This window comes from Argentina silus (assembly GCF_951799395.1).
Source record: "Argentina silus genome assembly, chromosome: 3".
Lineage (NCBI taxonomy): Eukaryota > Metazoa > Chordata > Actinopteri > Argentiniformes > Argentinidae > Argentina > Argentina silus.
The window spans coordinates 10,524,875-10,547,224 of NC_139657.1; the positions used below are offsets into that span (position 1 = coordinate 10,524,875).

Sequence of the window (22,350 nt, forward strand, 5' to 3'; positions counted from 1 at the left end):
TAAAAATGACCAGTAAGTATGTCAGAAGCATATGTTTCAGTTTTCATATGATGTGTTACTTAACCTTAGACTTGTAGGTAGCTAAGTAAGCTAATAATTGTGGCCTGTAAGGCCAAGCAGATATTACGTTAACAGACAATGCAAATGTTTAGCTAACGTTAGCTCCAGTTTGGGAGGATGCAATAAATATAGGCATAATACAAAATGCTTAGAATTTGTCAGATTTAGTATGATTATGGTTTTCAAATACGAATATGACTCGCATGTCTACTTTTCATTTGGCTAGCTTTCTTGAATAAATGATGAGAAGATGATGTATTGTACAACTAGTTAGCACATAGCTAGGGTAGCAGGCTAAAGTGCCACGCACAATAACAAATCATCGCAAGCAGGCTCCTGCCGTTCAGCCGTAGGTGGTCTCCGTTTCAGTTAAGCCACAGTCTGTAAACTTTTTCAGTAATCTCAAATAATGAAATGTACCCTTTGATATGCCTGAAAATTAGTTGTAAATTCCTGAAAATTAGATGATTACAACTGTTACCGTAAATCCAGACCAAGGACTCCTTAGGCCTACTCCATCATTGCTTTGGTGTTGTCATCAGTAGATAAAGTAGCGCCATCTGTGACAAGTATTATTTTTATATTTGCACAACATCCACATGTTAAAATAATCAATAATACTCGTGATGGGTGGGGCTAAAGACAAAGCAATGCTGCTCTGGAATGTCAAACCTTGAGTGCTGTTTACATTCTGACAATTTTAGTTTTTTTGCTGGTGTGGTGGCAAGACAGGTATGCAGTTTGCACATACAGTAGTAGTGGCTTTAACTTGTCAAATAAGATTAACATTAAGTAGACAGATGCTATTATGTCAACTGATATTAATTATTATTCTGCTCACAACTGGGTTTCTCCAACCAATTCCTTCGCAGGGGGGAATCAACGTGAACTTGCCCGTGCGAAAAATGCCAAGAAGCAAGGTGACAAGTCAAAGAAATCTGACGATGGCTTGTCTGCAGCTGCGAGGAAGCAGAGGTGAGTGCTGCAAGTTCATCTAGACCTACAAATTCAAGGTTTAAGGAACGTGGGCTGACAGTGGAGTCGTGTGCAAAAGTTCAGGTTCAGCCCAAGTGGGTATGTTGGGAAGTGCTAGGAAGGGGAGAGGTCTGAGGAGTAGAGATGGGTGTTTAGTCTCCGGTGGAAGATAGGTAGTGACTCTGCCATCCTGACAGTGGTGGGAAGCTCATTTCACCACTGGCAGCAAAAACAGAGATAGCCTTAACCGGGCTGAGCTACCACTAGGTCCTCGTAGAGATGGAGGTGCCAAGCGGCCAGTAAAGGTGGAAGAACGGAGTGTTCTTCCACACAACATTTATGAACTGTATACATTTGTTTTTGACTAATTGTTTTGTGTTGTTCTTCCTTAGGGATGCGGACATAATGCAACAGAAACAGAAAAAGGCCAATGATAAGCCAGGAGATGAGAAAAGCAAATAGCCACAGGAGGAGTGGCCAATCACACCTAAGCTCAGATCCCTAAGATTTTACCTTTTTATTCAAAGACGACCTGTTGTTTTTGTCCCAAGCTCCAGCTTTCAGAACCCTAGTAGTCTTTTGTGGTGGAAGTTGTACTCGACAAGTTTGGAAAATTAACGGTTTTAAGGACTCAGGCTCAACATTAATCAGTATTTACAATGTAAAGGGCAGGAATGTCAAACTCCACTACTTAGCATTGGAAAACAATCTTGTATTTTTGTATTCCCTCATTGACTATAAATATCCCAATAAAATGTTTTGTTTATGGTTGTCGATACCATGTTTATTCTTATACTATTATATCAAGGGCATAACAGACCTGTACTGTATGATGAACAGCAAATGATGAAAGATTAGATTTGGATTCCATCTTTTATCTATAAAAGTAATGTGTTTGAACAAACTGACGCACCTCTGTACAGAAATTGTTTATTCAATAAAAACATAGATACAATTTAACATACACGTGAAATAAATACTAAGTGCAAACATCTGGATATGTGAATAAAGCAGTTGTAAATTATTGAGTGAGTACATTTTAACTGTGTTATTTAACTGTGCCTCTAGTCTTTCTGACATTCTAAATTTGTTAATTTCTACTAAAGCAAATCCTAAAATTGGGCAACCACTTGGATCCAACTGTTTAAAAATATATTTCTTTGATAACTTTACAGTAAATCACTAGACATTTGTATTTTACATATTAACTCCTTACATGGAGCACAACTATTACATCAGAAAACTGATGAAAACTCCCATCACAGTGCTAGCCTTCCACCCCCTCAAGCCTCCGTATTGTACATGCGTTCATCCCATGTGGTGATATCAGGTGAATAGCACCGTGGTTATACTCCACAGCAGTTGTGTAGCGCTTTCTTTGGATTGGTGGTCAGACTCAACTTTACCTGTGAGTCAGACTGCCGTCTCAGTTTCACGTTTTTCTTTACTTCTCTGTTGAAAGAAATAAGATTTTTCATACTTTCATGGTGGAGAATGGAGCCTGGTCCTGGAGAGCTGGGCGTTTGTCCCAACTCTGCAGTGACACCTGATTCAGCTAATCAAGGTTTTGAAAATCAGTTTTCAGGTTTGATAGCACTAGGCTGCTAGGCTGGGACAAAAACCAGGACCCACTGCGGTTCTCCAAGAGCAGGATTGAGAATCACTGCTCTAACGATTTAATTTCCTACCTTGCAAGGTGAAGTACCGCTTCCACTACGTTGGTTCCTTCTTTGGCACTGGTTTCACAGAACAGGGCGCTGTATGCCTGCAATCATCAGGTAATTTGTGATTAGTATTCACCGGATTGACCCACATGATGGCCTTGTTCTATTGAATAGTAACGGGAGGTCCTACCCTAGCCAGCTTCTCCCCATGACTAGTGCTCACACAGCTTCCCTCTGGCTGCTCTGCCCGCAGATCCACTTTGTTTCCAATCACACACATTGGGATTTTCTCATCTGTAGATCCCTGGGAAAACAAGGACAATGTTTGTTCCTGACTGAAGTGTAACCATGATTATTCTCATATGTTATTGCAAAGACCCCAATGACCTCAAATGATAATTTGCTTATGGAAATATAAGACACCCATTTAGCCATTTTCTCCATGCGATCCTATAGAAATCCAATTCAACGTGTTCTTAACACCAAGGATCATAAAAGCCATGGCATAACCCTCTTGTTTGTCAGTTTGTTAATTCTATTTCTTCCTTTTTTTTTTACTGTGTTATGTGTTGTTTGTGTTATGCGCTGTTTGTGAATTGTTCCCTAAATTGTTCCGTACTCTTCTGTAAACAAAAGAAAACAGTCTTGGTTTGTACCTGAATCTGGTCTATCCACTCTCTGACATTAAGGAAGCTGCTCTCAGAAGTTACATCATATAGCAGTAAGACTCCATGGGCTTTGCGGAAATAGGACCTTGCAATACTGCGGAACCTTCAGTAGCAGGAAGAAAACATTCAACTTTTGACAAAGTTCATTGCATCATCATTTGGAATCTGTCCAGCATCTCAAATCACTACAGCAGCAACTTAGCTAGATATAATATATCCTTATATTATATATCCTTATATAATATAAGGATATATTATATAACCACATTATAATGTGGTAGATAAGACCATATAAAAGATAAGGCTTCTAGAAAGTGTCACATAAACATACCTCTCTTGCCCAGCAGTGTCCCATATCTGGAGGCTAGTCCTTTCCCCATCCACCAACATCTTCTTGATTTGGAAATCAACCCCTTTGATCAAAATTATGTCATGGTCAAAAGGCATTTGCAAAAATGTTTAATCTAGGAGGAAAATACACAATATTAATTTCAGAAGATGGTAGACACCTCTAGTTTGTGACGAAACAGCAACACTCTCTTTACTGTACTGTTCTACACACGTACTACTTACCCAGTGTTGTCTGAATATCTCCCCTGAACTCGTTGAGACTCAACCTCAGAAGGAAGCTGGACTTCCCAGATCCTGCGTCTCCGGCCAAAACCAGACGGTACATGGGAGCAGGGCCCTCCGTTTCAACGTCAAGAATGTCTGCTTCTGTTTGCTTAGGACCAATAAACATGCATTTGTTATGAAAGAATGGTAAATATTATTTTAAAAACCAGTAGTCACAGGACTCACTATATATCCTACAACACATGAAAATCATATCCGTCTCATTGCCATACCTTTAGGGGGAAGGCAGACAAGCGTCTTCGTATAGATGAAGCAAAGGAACTAGCTCTGCTGGGAGACACGGTTACCTCCGATTTTATGTCCGATACCTGGGGAGAGGATAAGTAAATGACCATGAAAATCTTAACTAAATACAATAGTTATTGACTTTTGATCCTGATGTACTGAGGCATCTAAATAGTACTTGGTCAAACCTTACAGTTGCCGTTACCTCAACCTCTGATGGGACGCATGAATAACTGTGGTGCACAGTCTCCACAGAACCTCTGCTGTCATCACTGTCATAGTCGCTGCCTGAGCTTTCAGCTGTGTCCATAGGCAGGGAAACACCACTGTCCAGGTATTTATCAGCCCAACTGGCCACATGGGAGTAATTCACTTCACTGGAGTTCACACCAGTGCCGTCCTGCTCTGAACTTCATCAAAACAGGCACAAAACAATCGATAAGACTTCAGTTAAAAGTAGTCAATGACAAATCATTACTTCTGGTAGAATGCGTGTACCTGCTTTGGTTAAGTGTGCTTTGTCGAATGGGCTTCATTCTCCGAGCTGAGATTTCATTTTTGGGGGACAGCTGTGGAGAGGAGCATGCACATATCAGAAAAGCAAAACGTGAGGAGACAAATCAACAAAAGTCCAAATAAAGCATCTGATTGCTGACCATCACTATACATTTCATGATTTCAGAAATGATGAATGAATAACATTTTATTTCTTTATTTATTTTAAATACAACCTTACACCCTACCAACTCAGTGAGGTGGCATATTCAACTGAAACTTATCCTGAATGGGAGCAGCTGAGACTTACCCTCTTTTTAGTTGATGCCACATCACTGGCCAAGGCAGAGCGCAATCCATCATTGCTGTCATACAGCTTTTTGTTCATTGCCCTAACAGGGAGGAGTCAATGTAAAAGATTATATCAGATGCTTTGTTGATCCTTTAGCGTTCAGATTGTGTCAGATCTATGTTCTTCCTCATACAAAGAGCATAAGGCATGTCCAAACAGTAGGCCTATACTTGGCTGAAATGCAACAGAAACATGACTCACTAATAGGATAACAATTGTGTCAGACGACTTACTGGAGAACATCGATGTGACTGGCGTAAGACTGGTATTCTATCACCATCTTTTTCAGGTCATCACTTTCCCTGTGAATACAAACGGATAAATACAGCATCTGTGCCCTGTAATCAACTGGTGTAAGTTTGCTGAGTCATGTGGACTGTATCCATTGGATTTGAGCATAGAGTGCGTGTTCTGCTCTCACCTTTCATGTTGAACTTTCTGGTCTGCATACATGTTCTTCAGCTTATCCATCTCTACCTGCAGAATGGATATGTTTGTCTGTGCCTTCAAGAGAGAGCCCCGCAACTGTTCATTTTCCTGAGGAGAATAATGAGAGAATACGTGGAATATTGCTCAAATGTGAACAGAATAATATAAATACTGTATCCGTCAAGACACAGAATAACCCCTGAACCCTCCATTCATTCGAACACACCTGTGTCAGCTCACTAATTTGGTTATGTAGTCTGTCAACATCCTCTCTAGAAGTGTTGAGTTCAGATTCCTCTTGGCACTAGGATATAGAAACATGTTCAATAAATATAGCTGATGACATACTTTATTCAGCATCAACTGAGTAGTGTTTGCTGAATATTCAGAGCCGTCTGAGAAGATGATTGTACTGTAGCTACACCTACTGTACCTTTAACAACCTGTCCACAGCAGCATGGAGGTCTGCTACCTCATTCTCATGCCTTCTCTGGAGTGTCGCCATGGCTCCCCCCATTCTCTTGCGCTCCTACAGCCACGAAACCCAAGGGGGGGGAGGGGGGCAGAGAGAGAGAGAGAGAACTGTATTAGCTCAGGCCTTAAAGAGGGTCTTTCACTAAACTTGACAGAGAAGCCTTTGTGAGAGTTGGAGCTGGCGGCTACTTCCTTCACCACAAATATGCAGGTAAACACCTGTGCAAGAAGCAGGGAGGAATGCTGCTGGGCGGAATGTCCCTGCCTCTTGAAAAATATTGACATTCTTACTGCATTTTATTCTTCAAATACCCACCTGTCGGTCTGATATAATAGTCCATACAACTCTTTTTTTTTTTAAATAATTCATTATTTTGCTATATAGACCTCCCTGTCTTAAAACCATTTTTGCTTCCAATTCCGCACTTCCAATACTTCATGATACTGAGGGACTACAAATTATGCACCTTTTAAATCAATCTTTCACATTTCTCACACAATGTTTGGTAATATCACTAACAATAAGTAAACGCCTCTCACCTCATCTCTCACCCTCTCCTCTAAATGGATAAGCTGCTGCTGCTGGTCCTCCTCCAGCTCCGCCAGCTGGCTGCTGTTGAGCTCCTCTGTTCTGGAAGAATAGAAGCCATTTCAAATTCTACCTTGGATGTCTATGCAGTGCAAAAACCCCCCAGAACAAACAGTATCCCAGGCTAAATGATGAATCAGTCAATAAAGTGATAGTTTTTAAGATGTTGATGTTTTCAACATCTATCCATATAGCGCTGCACCTTCTGGGTCCAATCACAGCATGTCCCTTTGTATCCATTGCCCATGTGTTTTATCTAGTGGTCTACTTTGAGCGGGATCTCTCTCAAGCTACTCTGTTAAATGTGCCCTGTCATCCTCAGGTGACTGTACTTGGGCCAGCCAGTGGAGCCAGGGGAGGGAGGGCTCTTGGGACGCGAATACCACAGATGCCTATGATTCTATGAAGAGTGAGATTTTAATAAAACAAACTGCAATTTTCACAGACTGGTAAACCAACATTTTTGGGAGCACTTTTGAGCTGTACAGGTACATTAATTTGTAACAATAAGTGCAGGCTATAAATGGAAATATTCAAAGGGCGCAGCTCAGGTTACCATTCCTGGGGATAATGGGTGGAACATGAGTCAAACTCATGAGACTTCCTACTTCCTTGAGAGAGAAGTGTCATCCCTCGCTCATGGAACGCAGCCTGAACGACGACGGTGATTAAAATCCCAGCTATGGTTACAAGTCATGAGTGACTATTTGTACATTTTGCATGTTTTCCATAATGTCAAGGTATATAAATCACATCAACATATAGATAATCAGTGTTTGCAAACTGATTCAAACTGAATGCACAGGCCTCATTTGATAGAACTTTATGATTATTATTGGACAGCAGCACTAAATCATTATGGACAGTGCAGCACTACATGTGTTTCTTCAGATAAATACTTTAGATGTCAGTCCTCTATAGTGCCAGTCCAAATTAGGATTCATCATATGCAGCTTCCACTCCACCCTTCCTCAAATCTGTGCCAAATGATGATGCTGTGCTGAGAGAGTCCTTACCTCTTCAAACTGATTTCCAGCTGCTCACTCTCAAGCTTGTGGTCCCTGCTTTCACTTACAAGAGCATGGATGACAGCCTCATATTGCTGCAACAGCAGATATTGTGAGGAGGTATAGAGGTCTTGGTATAAATCGGCCAATTGATCCCGCAGCCTGAAAGAAGAGAGTAAGACTACCATTGGTAAGTGCCCTCTGTAAGTCATGGGACAGTGAAGCATTTTTTTCCTTCTTTTTGCTCTATACGCCAAAAGTTCGGATTTGAAATCAAGCAATTACTATGAGGTTAAAGTAGAGATTCTTAGCTTTTATTTGATGTATTTATGTACATACAATTATGTACATATCACCACTTAGAAATCACAACACTTTTCATACATACTCCTACTATTTCAGGTCACCAATAGTAATGGTTTTACTTATTTTTACGTACGACATATTTCCCACAAATCATGTTGTACACCTCTCCCTAACTTTCATTGAGAAAAAATATGCTGCACAGACAAGGCCACTGTAGCCAGACCCTTTAGGTCATGTCTCCTGTCTGACAGGTGTAATTTAGCACCAAACTTGCCTTCCTGAGAGGAACATTTCACAGTTTATTCTACTCTCAAATTCGTCCCACGGAGTCCTCTGTCCTTGAAGAGACACACCGAAAGAGGCTAAATTCAAGGTTTCAGAAACCTCTTGGAATCGCGACGAAAAAGTGTTGTAATTGATACATCCATCTGCATCCGCGTCGAATTTGTTGAACAAAGCTTTGATCTCATCCTCAGGTACATTTAGTTCTCGACAAACAACTGTGAAGTCCTCATACTCGATCATACCCGATTTATTAACATCACACGCTGAAAATAGTCTCTGAAGGCCGGGTCTGTCCATCGCTGCGTATTCCGATTATTCACAGTTCAGTTCGACTGTTATCGCACCGTATAAAACTTCGCAAGAACACTTCCCAAAAAAAAAAGAACTAAATTCAAATACAGGCTTAAACAAGTGCAATAAACTCTACTTGTGATCAGTCGATGATTTCCTTCTCTGACGGCTACTTCGCATGTCAGTTCATCTTGTTCAGCAGTGTGATCAGCGAGTTTTCCGGGTGCCTTTCATCAGATCAATGAATTGACGCGTGACTTTCCCACGCTAATTAACACCGCTCTCTTCCACAGGTACAGTGGAGAAAACCCACTGATTGGCTTAAAGGGCCTGCAGGCGTGGCTTCGCGTTCATAACATCATTATATGATCAGTGTGTAAATACAGAGACTGTGCCCCCCCCCCCCCCCCTCCGCCCAATTATGTTATATTTTGCCATTTTGATGTTCAAATTAGATGGCTTGAAATATGATGAAAGTGCTTATTAAATTTAATTTGTATAGGAAATATGGGGTCAAGCTAGGATGTGGGACAATTTCTATGACATCAAATGACTGTTTTACTTTTAGGTGTGGACTGCACTCTTTATCAAGAACACTTACCTGCCTGCCATTGTTTCACTATGTGTACACTAGAGTTAATAACCCCACCCTGCATGAGATACGTACTTTACCAGCCATGCTTAATTTACCACCCGGCTCTCACTACAGTGTTATGTAACAGACAACTCTGTCACTCGACTACACCTTCATATGACTGATGTGTTGACAGAGGACACAGTCACTGTTAACTTTTCATGCAGTAAAGGATAGAGGAGATAAAAATGTCTCACACATATGTACCTAAACACCTGGGAGAATGTTGTGGGCTTCAAGGATGGTAATAAACAATCTAATAGGAGAAGTCCTGAGTCACTTTTTGTTTCTTATCCACATTTGTTATCCTCTGGTAACTGATATGAACTTAATACAAAATATATGAACTGACAAGATTTCATCAGATTTTTTTGCTGCGAATAACATTGTAACCACATAGTGGCAGTGTAAACAAACTGGCAAAAAAGGTTTGTGCTACTAGTATTAAAATGACTGAACCTTATTCCACTTGTGTAATGAGTCAATTCCATAGACAGTACCATGCCATTACAGTACTACGTTACTATGTAAAATGTTAATACAATGTTGTTACTAGAGTAATTAGTGTTGTGTAATATTAATATTACTCTAAAGTATGTGTAAGATGTATATAGTCATGAACCATATGAATCAAAATGTATCCATTTATCTTTATTTGAAAAATTAAAATAAAGTGCTTTTATATACAGTACAATAAAAACAACTGAAACAGTAGTGATGTATAATACAAAAAATACAATTCACAACAGCTTTTTACATTGGCAGCTCAATTTACAAAACACCTATACATACAAACTTACAAGTCATGTTGACATGAGTCTGAGAAACTGTCACAAATAGAAGGCTTGACTGGAGTGGTTCTTCAACAGACAAAAGACAGAGATGTGGTACTGCCACTCAGCATATATTGCAGTTGTATAAATCTTACAGGTATGTTAGAAGGCTATATCAATATGGGAGCCGTGATCAAACTTTGTATGCTGCCAGTCTGAATCTACTTTACTTGTTCACTAATTCTACCGTGTTTTTTTTGTTCTGCATTCAACACATATATTATTGTTGAGACTCAAGCTGCCATTTCTTCACGTTGAATACAACCTTTGTCTTTCGTGTTGTATGAATTAAGAGTCACAAAATGAAAATTATACATGTTTCAGTTGTAAAGACACACGTTCAGCTTCATCCCCTCTTGTGTGAGTGTTACAACTGGCGTGTTTGAAACCCTGATGGATCCCAAAAGCGTTATATATAGCCTAGAGATTATTGGACTTCTGTACAGGTTGAGACTAGAATTCAAAATACAGTGGTTTGAAAGAGTGTAATACACTGTCAACACAAAATACAATCTGACTGAGGTCAAAGCCATTCAAACAGAGCTATTTGTGCAGATACTGTACTGGTCATCATCTAAAGGTGGTCACTCACATATTTTGTTTGTATACTATTGCCCAGTAGAGTTCTACCGTGTATCCTGTTATAACTTCGGTAGCATGCAGGTGTGTTGCTGCTACCTGGTTGCCCTAGTGATAATCTAATATCCAATGGTCAAAGAGAATACGTTTAGTATCCCAAGAGGCACAACTCTTGATTCTTGAATTTAGCTTGAAGGCATTGAACAAGCTGTCCCGAACTTGCTACAGACTACCTCTTCCTGTTCCAAATGAAGGCATTCTAACATTCTGTGCAACAACAACGCATTCTGAGTTAAGGTGTTTGCTGGTTTTGCACATCGACCACAATGATACACACTGTACACTTTACATGAGTCCCCTCCATTTCAACACTAATGTACATATATACACTCAGCCATCAGGACAGTCCATCAGCAGTATGCTTTTTGCACAGCTACTTTGTCAAAAGTTATTGTAAGTCCATCGCACACATCTAGAACAAACTTAAATAAGACACAGCATTGTTTTACTTAAAAATAGTTTTGGAATACTTTTATCACTACATTCCACAACACGATGTTGCAAAAGTTTGTATTTACCACAATGTTGCACTATGACATACATCTTTGGAATATGAAATGGGTATTCTTAAATTGTAAATTTGGACGTTATTATTTATTTCCAATCATAATCAGCTATGATCAGTAATGAAGTATTATAATGCCTGAATGAAAGCCCTTGCTTCTCTTATGGATTGTTTTTATATCTGCAGGACAGGTCAGGTCAGGTCAGGTCAGGTCAGGTCAGGTCAGGTCACAACAATCTCTGTTTTTGGTTTAAAAATAACAACAACAACAGCAACAACAACAACAACAACACATTCCTCCATTTACTGGTCCAGTGCTGCAGAGCTAGTCTAGACTCCATATTAGTAAAATCCACTCTGCAGTCTTTAGTGTCAGTCCACCAGAAGTGAGGTGATGGTAGTTCAGTATGGCAGCTTGATCTGAAAGGCGACATTATGAGTGTCCTAAGCACATCCAAGGTGTTGCATGCTGAGTCAGTCAGGCCCATTCAACACAAGAGTGTTGGGTGGGAGGAAACATAAGACACATCATTTAAAAAAGCGTTATTTTTGGCACAACATAAAATCAGTTTGTTTACATACTGTAAAAGAACACAGAGAGGCAATGGTTACCTCTGTTCAGTGTTTTGTGTCACAATCAACAACATATTCTACTGGCAGATCACACACTACACTGTCTGTTTGGTTACCACACATTCCCTGTGGTTCCTGGGACATCTGCTGCTGTCCTGGGTTAGTTAGGTCTCTGACCCTGGTGCTAAAGAGCCACTGGGGACACCGGTTCTTATACTATCTCAGCACTTCAGCCTGGCTTTAGTGGCTATTTGGATAAAAAAATAAAAATAAAGAGTGAGTTCCTGGTGGACATTGTCTTAATCAGTAACCAATTCAAACCTGGACCCCTGACCTACTCCATCAACTGATCAACCATATCCCCTCTCTTATCCTCTGACTCTATGACACAAAAATGGCTCAAAATCACTTGCATACTTAATTGTATGTGAGTATAATGCCTCTGATCATCAGTAATGAAGAGAGCGCTGACACCTTTGTGCTTCACGGTAAGATTCTCTTGGCGTGACTTTTCACTCCTCTTTACATTGTGTGCTTTGCATAGTCTGCCTGCTCCGTAGTGAACACTAGTAATACCTGGTCTTGAGTCTTCCTCGCTCAGAGGGGTACATTTAAACCCTGTGAACGTCCACCTCACACAGATTTTATATCCTAGACACCATACCCTCTACTATCTTGGGTGTACAAGATCCCATCAGTGTTACTCTCCATTTCAGATCAAGTTTGTTTTTCTCTACCCATCCTCACCAGAGGTGTCAGTCATTAAGTCTTGACTTACTTCACTAAATCCTGTAAGCTCCTGGAGGGGCAAAGGGCCTTAACATCACCTCTCCAGCGAGCCCAGTCCCGTTTTGTGCTCTTTCCTGATGGTCCCTCTCTCCCTCCTTTCTCTCTCATTGGCTCTTTGGCTCCACCTCCTTGTAGAGCGACCAGCCCTTCTCTGGCCCTTTGGAATCCACTCAGATGCCTGTCTGGTCTGCTTATGCTGCATCTAAGTTGTCCCAAAGTTGAAACTGCCATGGATGGACAGCTATTGTAAATGAGTCATCTGTGAAATGTCTAAAGATGTATGTACAGTTAATTTTTCTTGTGTACTCTCTGGTGTGTGAGACATTGTGTATTCTCCTTCTCTCAATGAAGGCTAAGGTCACTATCAGTTGATGCCGGTGGGGAGCACGACTCTGCTTTTCAAAGAAATGCCAGTAGGTAATTTGGACGGATTTAGTGGCATTGCTTACAAATAGCGTGAACCATTATACTAGGACAACATCAGCTGTGTGCCCACCATGGGCATCATAACACAGCTTCTGAAGGCAAGTCTGGATATGCTTCCTCTCCACCGTGCTTTGAGTGCACTGGAGAAAGGGGAGTGACTAAAAAAGGAAATGAGAACTGAGAACAGACAAAATGAAAAAAATACAAAGTGCAAAAATCTGTGTCATGAAATGTCACTCTGCAAAGAGTTTGATGCCTTTCAGTGTTCCCTCATTTTGTGTTTCTTTTCCTTCTGTATAAGCACACTCTTTCCTTACAGTGTTATAGTTAGTCACTCCACAGAACTGTTTCATCTTCCTCATAAGTTTATCAAAGCTGTCCTCACACAATGGAATCTTTGATCTCTGAGCCCAGTCTCACCCGAGGCCGCGGGCAGGTGGGGGAGATCTCTACGTGGCTCTCCTTCAAGTTCAGAGGCCTCTTCTCTGACTCAGAGAAGCTCTTGCTGGTGTTGTCAGGTGAGGATTCATGTGGGGGCGTATTGCAGATGTAGTTGTCATTGAGGGTCTGGTAGCCCTTGTGGTCTGAGACAGATGCCGGCACTGTGTTGCCGTTCAGGGGTAAGTTCTCTGCTGGCTTCCCCACTATCCTGGGCTTTTTCTGCTGAATGTTGGGGCACTCGCCCTCCTTCAGCATGGACTTCATGCGGTCGCGGTTCCTGTAGACCACAAACAGAGAGAAGACCACCAGGGAGAAGCCCAGGAGGGCACAGACAACGATGAGCTCGTTCCAGTAGGTCTTGGTGTTGATCTGCGGCGAGCGCGCCTCTCCGGGCAGGATGATGACCTCCTCCTGAGGGACCAGTGGGGTGCGTGATCGGCCCAACAGAGTGGTGCTCTCCTGCCTCACCTCACCCCTCACACAGTAATTGGCCAGAAGCTGCCTAAAGCCCTCCTCCACCGACCAGCACTCATAGGTCTCCTGTCTGTCAGCTTGGGCCACCACCACTAGCCCGCCCTCAGGGCTGGGGTACAGGAAGTGACCTGCACTCTCACTGTACTCCCACTTCCTCTCAGCCAGGTTGGAGCGCAGCTTACAGGGCAGCACCTTGAACGTGTTGGCTGGTATCATGATCACCTGACATGAGGACATGCCTGTGGATAACAAGGGAAAAGAGCCTTTTCAGCTTTTATACAGGTAAAACTAATTGTCTATCTCTCTCAGGCATATGAAATAAACTGTGTCATTAAGTCACCCTGGTACAGTAGCTGACTAAGAGTGCGATGAGAAAGAACAAATTACAAACAAGCTACATACAGATAAAGACGGTAAGAGGCAGCAGAATACATTTGTAATCAAAATGTAAATGTAAAATCAGAGCATCTCGCAGTCCCAGAGTAGAGTATTGTGGTATGGACCAGAGAGGATTTAGTCAATCAGGAGCTGATGGTAAAGTACATACGTGTGGGTGGAGGTTTAGAGAACCGAGGGCTGGGCGCAGTCTTATTGCAGATGACTGATGTGTCTGCCTCATCCACATCTTGCTGCCAGTGGCTGAGGACAGAGAAAGAGAATGAGATGAATGGAACATGGAAAAGCAGATCAAACTGACACTATCAATCTACACCGACAAGGACTTAACAGATGCTACAGGCCCGAATTACTACTGTAAGTGTTTGCACCAGGTGCACGTTTTTCAAGCCAAAATATAAAACTGTATTTAAACAGATGTGTCCAAGAGCATAGAGAGATGCATTTTTTTAAATTTCACTTTCATTAATTACCTTTGAAAAACAGGCAGAACATTTAGAACATCTGGCCACATGAGTCTAAACAAAAGTACCTTCCTCATAGTACTTGCTTTCTCGTTACAATGACGCAGTGTTCTGAGAAAGCATCATGAGAGCCCAGCCTACGCAGAGTTTGTACCATTACCGCTGTGATCATGCTAATGCAGGGCCATCATCTCTCTGGTGAATCATATCTGGAGGATCCTGAGTGCACTCTGGAGGTGTTAAGTATGGTGATCTGAGAGTGTCTGTTTACCTCTCTGGTGGAGACTGTCTCACATCCATACATTGCCTCCCTGTCCAGGCGCAGTAGGGATCCCTGGACAGGACACACTCCCCACAGCTCTGGTAGTTGGTGCAGTTAGCCACTGGGATCTCCACCAGCCCAGAGTAGGAGGACACAAACAGCAGGCCCTGTAGAGGGGAGATGACCACAGCCGGAGCCGTCAGCGACCGGGGAGACACACACACGCACGCACGCACGCACGCACGCACGCACGCACGCACGCACGCACACACACACACACACACACACACACACACACACACACACACAGACAGTCACTTCTTCTCTCTAATACAACGTCAACACCATACCCCTGAAGAAATGCAATCATCAGAAGTAAACAGGGGCACGCTACAGTAGTACAGAGGATGGGATTCATGTGTCACACGCAGCTTACAACCCATCTGTTTCCAGCTCTCCTGAGAGGAAGTTGCATGTAATTATCTCAATGAACGTGAGCTCCCCTTTAGGCTCTTTCCACGGCTTATGGGATCCCTAAGCTGCCAGCGCTGACATTTAGTAAACTCATTATCACTCTCACGATATGAAAGCGGACAGAAATAAACTAGAGTTCCATTTTCAGGGACCCTCCGCTGTACCGTACCTTCTCAGAGTCCAGCTCAATGTGTTGTACAGGCTGGGGGTCTGTGAAAAGCACCATCTCCTCGATGATGTGCATCTTGTTGTTGACATTGATGGCTTTGTGAAGTCTCCCATCATCTGGCAAAGACACGGTAATATGATAAAACATGGTTAGTGTCTGCGAGCTACAGGCTAGGCTACAGGTCAGCCTCTCATAGGGGGGAAGAGGAGAATGGATTCTGTCAGATGAGCATGCCGGGCAGGCCTGTAGTAAGAGTACCTGTGCCGATGAAGAGCACGTTGTAGGCCTTGTGGGTAGCCTGCACCCGGTGGACAGCTATCTGGGTGTAGCGTACGCTGCGTTTCAGCAGGAGGGGCTGGCTGCGGATCACGTTGTCCATCAGGAAGTGATCCTTGACGAAGTTCAGCACCTTGTCTGGCATGTGCAGGGAGGAGGGGATGCCTTGCTCTCTGGCGGAATTAGTGATGCACTGCGGAGGCAACAGAGGGAAATCGCTTTGAGCACGCGCGTACACACGCACACGCACGCACGCACGCAGGCACGCACACACACACACACACCGTGCGACAATGTCATACTGCTCCCCCCACCCAGCCTCATCAATATGTGTTTGTAGCCTTCCATTGATCAGGCGGTGATAAGCTTGCCAGGAAATGAAAGCAGCAGCAGCTCTCTGATAGGAATCAGGTCTTCTGGGAAGAGGACTGACAGTGACAGCAGTGAGACAGATAGCTGCTTAAGCACTGATGTTCGGTCCAGATTGGAGATGTGACTGAGGAGCAGGCTAGAACACATCAAATCTACACACGTGGCTGGCTTTTGCATACTGCAGCTTATGCGCCGATATGCACTGCACTGCGTCTGGCATCCATCAGAGGGCAGTAGCTACTCACCGCTCCGGGCCGTGGCTCAGGGATAGGGTGGTTGTAGGTGTACCACTGCTGGGTCTCTCTGTTGACCTCTCGGTAACGCCCGTCGAAGGCTTTCTCCACCTGGTCCATGGTGAAGGCACACACTGCAGAGCTCCCCGAGGCTCCTTTGTACCTGGGATGGGAACACACAGGATTTGTCGACTTCTTTTTCCTTTTCCTCAAAATTCGATATCATCCCTTTCTTCTCCTCTTCTACTCTTCTACTTTGATCCATAAATCCTCAACTACACCACATCGAGGAGGCAGGAGGTGGCTGTTTGCCAACGAATGAGTCATCATCAATCTGCTATAAACTGACAGAGAGCTGCTCTTGTAGGACTAGCATGTATGAGTAGCTTGTATGAGTAGATGAGTGCAATGTCAACTGTGACAAGGTCCCCACTCGCCATATAATCGTAATAGTAATGTAATAGTAAATCAAATGTATCAATACGCCATTGCATATTCATATTCAGTATGTATGTCACACTGGTGCTCCTCTTTAACCCAACCCTTACCACTGTGAAGTGAAGACTCCATAGAACACAGTGTTCTTCCAGTCTTCTGAACTGGGCGTCAACATGAACATGTCCTGGATGATGTTGAAAGGAAAGCCATCGTCGGGCAGTGAGCACAGGAGCTGGGCTTTCAGGAAGGTGGTCCATTTCTTCTGCAGCACTCTCTCTCCTCCTTTGTCACCCTGGGATACAAGGAAGGCTTGATTACATGGAGCTCCTGTGGTAGGACACCAGTGTCCAGTAGAGGGCGCAAGCATGCAAGTTTACAGCTGCTCGACTCTGCAATGACCATTGTCAATGGTAAAAACCACTGATCCATATATATATATATACATACACATACAGTACCAGTCAAAAGTTTGGACACAAACTTGCCAAGAGTGTGCAAAGCTGTCATCAAAGCAAAGTGGCTACTTTGAAGAATCTAAAATATAAAACATATTCTGGTTTGTTTAACACTTTTTTGTTTACTACATAATTCTGTATGTGTTCCTTCATAGTTTTGATGTCTTCAATATTAATCTACAATGTAGAAAATAATAAAAAATAAAGAAAAACCATTGAATGAGAAGGTGTGTCCAAAGTTTTGACTGGTACTGTATATATATATATATATATATATATATATAGACAGACAGACAGACAGACAGACAGATAGACAGATAGACAGATAGACAGATAGACAGATAGATAGATAGATAGATAGATAGATAGATATAGATATAGGTATATAGATCAATGGTAATAACCCTGGGTAGAAATAGCTGAGAACACATAGCTCAGTTTAGCTATGATACAATTCTGTTTACCTGACACATGAAGATTGTCATGGCACCTAACTTGGGTAAAAAAAGTCTAAGTTAGAGTTCTACCTTTAATGTTCAAACCATTATATCTCAAAGGCAATTCTCCCTATCTTCCCATTTCATCAGTTTACCAGAATTGATACCACCTCTGTACACAGACAAGTAACTGTTTGAATTGACTTAAATGAGAAGCATTAGCATCCCTTAGTAAAATCAGACCGAGTACAACAGATTGTGCCCATAATACACATTATCCCTCAGGCAGCGGACTTCTAGGTCAAGAAAACAATACACAACATCACAACTGGATAGGATACAAACACTGGGGGCACTGGGGAGGCCAAATGCTTTTCAATGAGAGAGAGAAAAGGGCACTGCTCTCACACAATGCCTCTTCACTGACACTACCACTCTAAATCTATGCCCCTGGCACTACCCCTTCCTCGTAGTCTGCGGTCATCTATGTGAGGGAGACACTGAGTTGGCATGTCAAACAACAAAAATAGCTAGACGACTTTTACATGAAGGAATACTTAATACAATTACGTCACTCCAAACTTGATGTGAAAATAATTTTGAGCCTTATAGCTATGAGCGTTATGCCGATACTTGTCACAAATTGCTGGCTGTTTAGAGGTTGGGTAAGGACATGTTATCGAAAAAAAGGGGGATCATTCTCCAGACTCAATTATCTGTTTACTTTCACTTGAATCTGTTGTGCAGAGTGGAGCAATTATTCCAATTCCTGCCATAGACATAGATCTGAGGAGATTCAAAAGTAGCAATAAGCTGTTTTCACAGAGCGCAGTTCAGAAGACTAGAGGGAAACAACATGGAGGCTAGTCTACAGTACATAACCCAGAGCCCTTTAACATGTGCCTTCATCTGAGTCCCCCTCAGCCTTGCATTAATCAGAGGAAATGACATTGTTCAATGGGAAAGGGAAATGACACGTGACTAATGCTGAGTTTCTGAAGCAATTACTTGCTGCAGTAACCCAGCCAGATAATGAGCAACATATATTCTCTGCTCCCCATGGTTGTATCTAGGTATTATTTAATACCAGAGTATGTACCTAAAGCCACTCCTGCATATTGTACCAAAAGCACCAAATTCATGAACTTAGAAAAGAATTCATTTTAAATGCTGATGGCCATAACAGGGCAGGTAGCAATAGCTCATTAACAGAGTTTGAATGCTGTATTCGAGACACCTGAAAAAACAACGGGGACACGGACCAACGGGAAGAGAGAATATGAGGAGAGATAGGAGGAGGAGAGAGAGAGAAATGGGCTTAGACTAAACACATCATTTAATGGTGTAGTACTAGTACCGTGTACTACGCTCGAAATACATTCATTGAGTGTATATGATACCATTAATCTCTATCCACAATGCTCCTCCATGACAAAGCGTTCTTTACCATATTATTATTATGTTTATTTTTCCATTTTTGGGATGCCTTGATTTCAGTTTCACCACTCTACAACCAACTAATTTTGCATTACCCAGACCAACCACTTTTCAAGGGGAACTCCCAAACTGGGAAACACTACTTTCTCAGTGAAACAGGGCTTTGCTGCTTTAGTGATGTGTACAGCAGCAGAGCAGTGACATAGCAACTGTTTCTAATGCACACAAGAAGTGGCACAAACTCTAACTCCCTCTCGGTCATCTGTATGTTCATCCTCTGGCCATAGGAGGGCCCTATGTCTACCTCAGCAGCAGGTCTGGTCTTCTACATGAACATTTATGTAATTCAGAGTTAAGCTACATTGAGAGAGTGGAGTATAACTCATGCATCGTGAGAATAAGAGGGACTCAGAAGACGCTCAGAGCTGTGTGTCTGTGTTCCCTGTGAGTGACAGCTTTCCAGCCTTCCATCCTGGGTTTGATTTGACAAGAGGGCAGAGGGTGTGTCCTGTGGCCTGCCTGCGTCTCACAGTGGCATACAGACAGGTGGCCATTTTACTGCCACTGAGAGGACAACCTGCAGACAGCTTGAAGAGGCCTCTCTGCATCCTAATCATTCTGCTTTCAGTCTGCAGAGCCTGGAACGCATTCAAAATACCATTACTATTGGCTGCCTGCTACCTGTGTGAAAAATATCAACAGGGGAAAATATCCCTCCATTCAAACTGCATCGTATGGGGGCTCTTAAAATGCAAAACATGCCTTGCACTGCTAAGTGTAGACTGCTTAAATGAGTTTAGCGAGAGGGCAGCTGAGGAAATGAAATTAAAAAGCCACAGACGCAATTGAAAATGACTTCTGAGCTGGCCCCAAAGCATAGCTCAATAGCGCATCTCATCATGGTTAATGTTTTCTAATTAAGTTTGATAATGGGCTTTGGTGGATTCATTACGTGTGTTTGTTGTATGGGGGAGGATAAGGTACTGTTGGTTGAGTCATACAGCTCCTCCTTGTCCCTTACACTCCAAGATCAAAGAAATTTGATGTAACAAGATTCAAATCAGCAGCCAGCTACCCCCTGAAGATTGGCGGCTAGAAATCCAAAGCCTGGGAGTAGGGGTGGTGGCCATTAAACTGCCATCTAGTGTTTCACACTGTCCCTTGATTGGTCATATCACAGCTGCAGAAAAAGCCATGATCCGTCTGTCAAAGCAAAGGGACACTGTGTCATCATGGGGCTTCTCTAGATGAGGTTAACGATTAGATGATTGCAGAAAAAGAGTAATCACTCTACAATAGACTGCTGGCATAAATTACCTTTCAACCTTTCCGATAGAAATTCTTCAACTCACATGAAGAACTTCAGCTGCTTTAAGTGCATTTCTATCGTTGTGTACAGGCAAATGTGGAAAAGGCATGGAAACAGGAGAAGCCATTTCAGGCTGGCTATGAATCCTTATGGATGAGTACTTCTTAACTGAAATGTGGTAAGAGTGGAGGGAAGCAGAGATCTGGAGAGGACGGTCTGAACAGGCGGAGACTCATAGAGGAAGAATGTTATTCTGTAACACGAGCCCCTCTGTCCCACCCAGACAAGCCTGTGAACTGCTCCCACCCTTAAATCCCTCACCTCAAACACACTTACAAATACACACAGGAGGCACACGTGCGCGCACACACACACACACACACACACACACACACACACACACACACACACACACACACACACACACACACACACACACACACACACACACGGACACACGGACACACGGACACACGGACACACGGACACACACCCCTTTCCCGCTCTGATAGATTCCAATATAGTGAGTGGAAATGGGCGGGGGTGGTCTCTCGCTCAAGGGGAAAAGACCCCCTTTAGATAGGCCATCTCCGTTGAAGCGTCACCCACCTTACACACGCGAGCAATGCGCGACACAATGGTGTTGTCAAAGAAATCAAACTCCTTTCCCGCTTCACTGAAGAAGAAGTAAATCTTATCGTCATCACCCACTGGGTTGCCTTTAGGCAGGCTCTCCTGGATGTAGGCAGAGCCCACAAAGGCCGGGTCTGGAACAACAACAAAGAAAAACATAGGTTTTAAATGTCAACCCATACCCATGCATTCGGCAGACATGCTTTTTACGTCCAGAAATATCTATGGAATTTGGTGATGAGGAATATCGGTATCTTTTGTACGTAAAACAAATTGGCACACATTTGCAAACACTTTTGAGCAACCATTTCAGAACTATGGTCAGTTTCATACTCATGTCCAGCCTGAAATAATAATTGTATATGTTTAGGATAAACTGTTTATGTATGTTAAGTTTATCTTATCTGTTATGTTTACAAACAGTAGGACAGGACATTAAGCAGCTATCAGCTAGCGGCCCACATTGACCCTTACCTTGAAGCCAGTTCAGTGAGTTTTCTGTTTTTAGGGCGGCGCCTTGGCCAAGGCTCTTGTAAATGATAGGTTCATTTCCTTGAAAATTACTGACTGTACCAGCATACAGTTCTCCATCTACAACACCAGGAAGGAGAAGATGAAGACAAATACATTAAGACCAAAAGACAAGTTTAAATCGTTGTCCTTGTATCTGAAATATCAGTTTCTGTTTCTGTAAAACAAAAGGATACTCTCTGGTACAGTAAAATCAACACTTGATTAATCCAAGAAACATAAATAGACCTAAACATTTCAGTATACATTGCACTAAAACTCTTGAAAGGAACTATCAACAGCCCAAGTAACAATGTTTTTGTACGGCCTAAGTGTATTTTTGTATAAAGCCACAGTCTGTGTAATTGTGTTTTTGTATACTGTTTTGTATATGCATGTAATGTTATGAAAGCCAACGACATATTTCCCTGACAGCGACTGGCCCACATTGTGAACCTACCAGCCATGATAGCGGTGGACTTGTACGCAGGGTTGAACGGGCAGCGGCTGCGTCCGTCCTCTGTTACAATCTCCCCAGTCTGACTCTTCACCAGGGAGAAGTCTGCGGTGTCCTGGAGAGAACACACACGCACACACACACACACACACACACACACACACACACACACACAGACACACACAGACACACACACACACACACACAGACACAGACACAGACACAGACACAGACACAGACACGCACACGCACACGCAC

At 42.6% G+C, this 22,350-nt stretch overlaps 2 protein-coding genes across 3 annotated transcripts in view; both read right to left on the reverse strand.

Moving 5' to 3' along the window:
* Nucleotides 1-1,951: 1,951 nt before the first annotated feature.
* rasef2 (RAS and EF-hand domain containing 2) lies at nt 1,952-8,652 on the reverse strand. 2 transcript variants are annotated; one of them, XM_083666291.1, is made up of 17 exons: nt 8,155-8,652; nt 7,584-7,736; nt 6,519-6,609; nt 5,938-6,033; nt 5,731-5,808; nt 5,497-5,612; nt 5,309-5,377; nt 5,034-5,115; nt 4,727-4,797; nt 4,422-4,638; nt 4,216-4,311; nt 3,941-4,091; nt 3,699-3,780; nt 3,356-3,470; nt 2,890-3,003; nt 2,724-2,800; nt 1,952-2,487 (listed from the first exon to the last, which is right to left on the reverse strand). In XM_083666291.1, exons 1-17 carry the CDS (start codon nt 8,460-8,462, stop codon nt 2,382-2,384), a joined length of 2,022 nt encoding a protein of 673 aa, XP_083522417.1. In that variant the 5' UTR covers nt 8,463-8,652; the 3' UTR covers nt 1,952-2,381. The 2 variants fall into 2 exon arrangements, with proteins under 2 accessions (XP_083522417.1, XP_083522418.1); XM_083666292.1 differs by having other exon boundaries at nt 4,434-4,638; nt 8,155-8,650.
* Nucleotides 8,653-9,725: 1,073 nt separating this feature from the next.
* sema4ba (sema domain, immunoglobulin domain (Ig), transmembrane domain (TM) and short cytoplasmic domain, (semaphorin) 4Ba) overlaps nt 9,726-22,350 on the reverse strand; it is a 45,491-nt gene continuing 32,866 nt past the window's right edge. Inside the window, exons 6-15 of the mRNA XM_083667354.1 lie at nt 22,096-22,207; nt 21,600-21,716; nt 21,102-21,259; nt 16,965-17,146; nt 16,429-16,579; nt 15,794-16,004; nt 15,536-15,651; nt 14,902-15,059; nt 14,318-14,409; nt 9,726-14,009 (exon numbers count right to left, since the gene is read on the reverse strand). Of these exons, the coding sequence (XP_083523480.1) occupies nt 13,237-14,009; nt 14,318-14,409; nt 14,902-15,059; nt 15,536-15,651; nt 15,794-16,004; nt 16,429-16,579; nt 16,965-17,146; nt 21,102-21,259; nt 21,600-21,716; nt 22,096-22,207 (2,070 nt within the window). The 3' untranslated portion in view covers nt 9,726-13,236. The remainder of the gene's footprint in view (nt 14,010-14,317; nt 14,410-14,901; nt 15,060-15,535; nt 15,652-15,793; nt 16,005-16,428; nt 16,580-16,964; nt 17,147-21,101; nt 21,260-21,599; nt 21,717-22,095; nt 22,208-22,350) is intronic.

Coding starts and splice junctions, on each gene's coding strand:
- rasef2 (XM_083666291.1), bottom strand. CDS start 8,462: ATGGACAGACCCGGCCTTCAGAGACTATTTTCAGCGTGTGATGTTAAT. Junction 3,004..3,355: donor AGTGGATAGACCAGATTCAG/GTACAAACCAAG, acceptor TTGTTTTCCCAG/GGATCTACAGATGAGAAAAT. Junction 2,801..2,889: donor ATGGGGAGAAGCTGGCTAGG/GTAGGACCTCCC, acceptor TGATGATTGCAG/GCATACAGCGCCCTGTTCTG.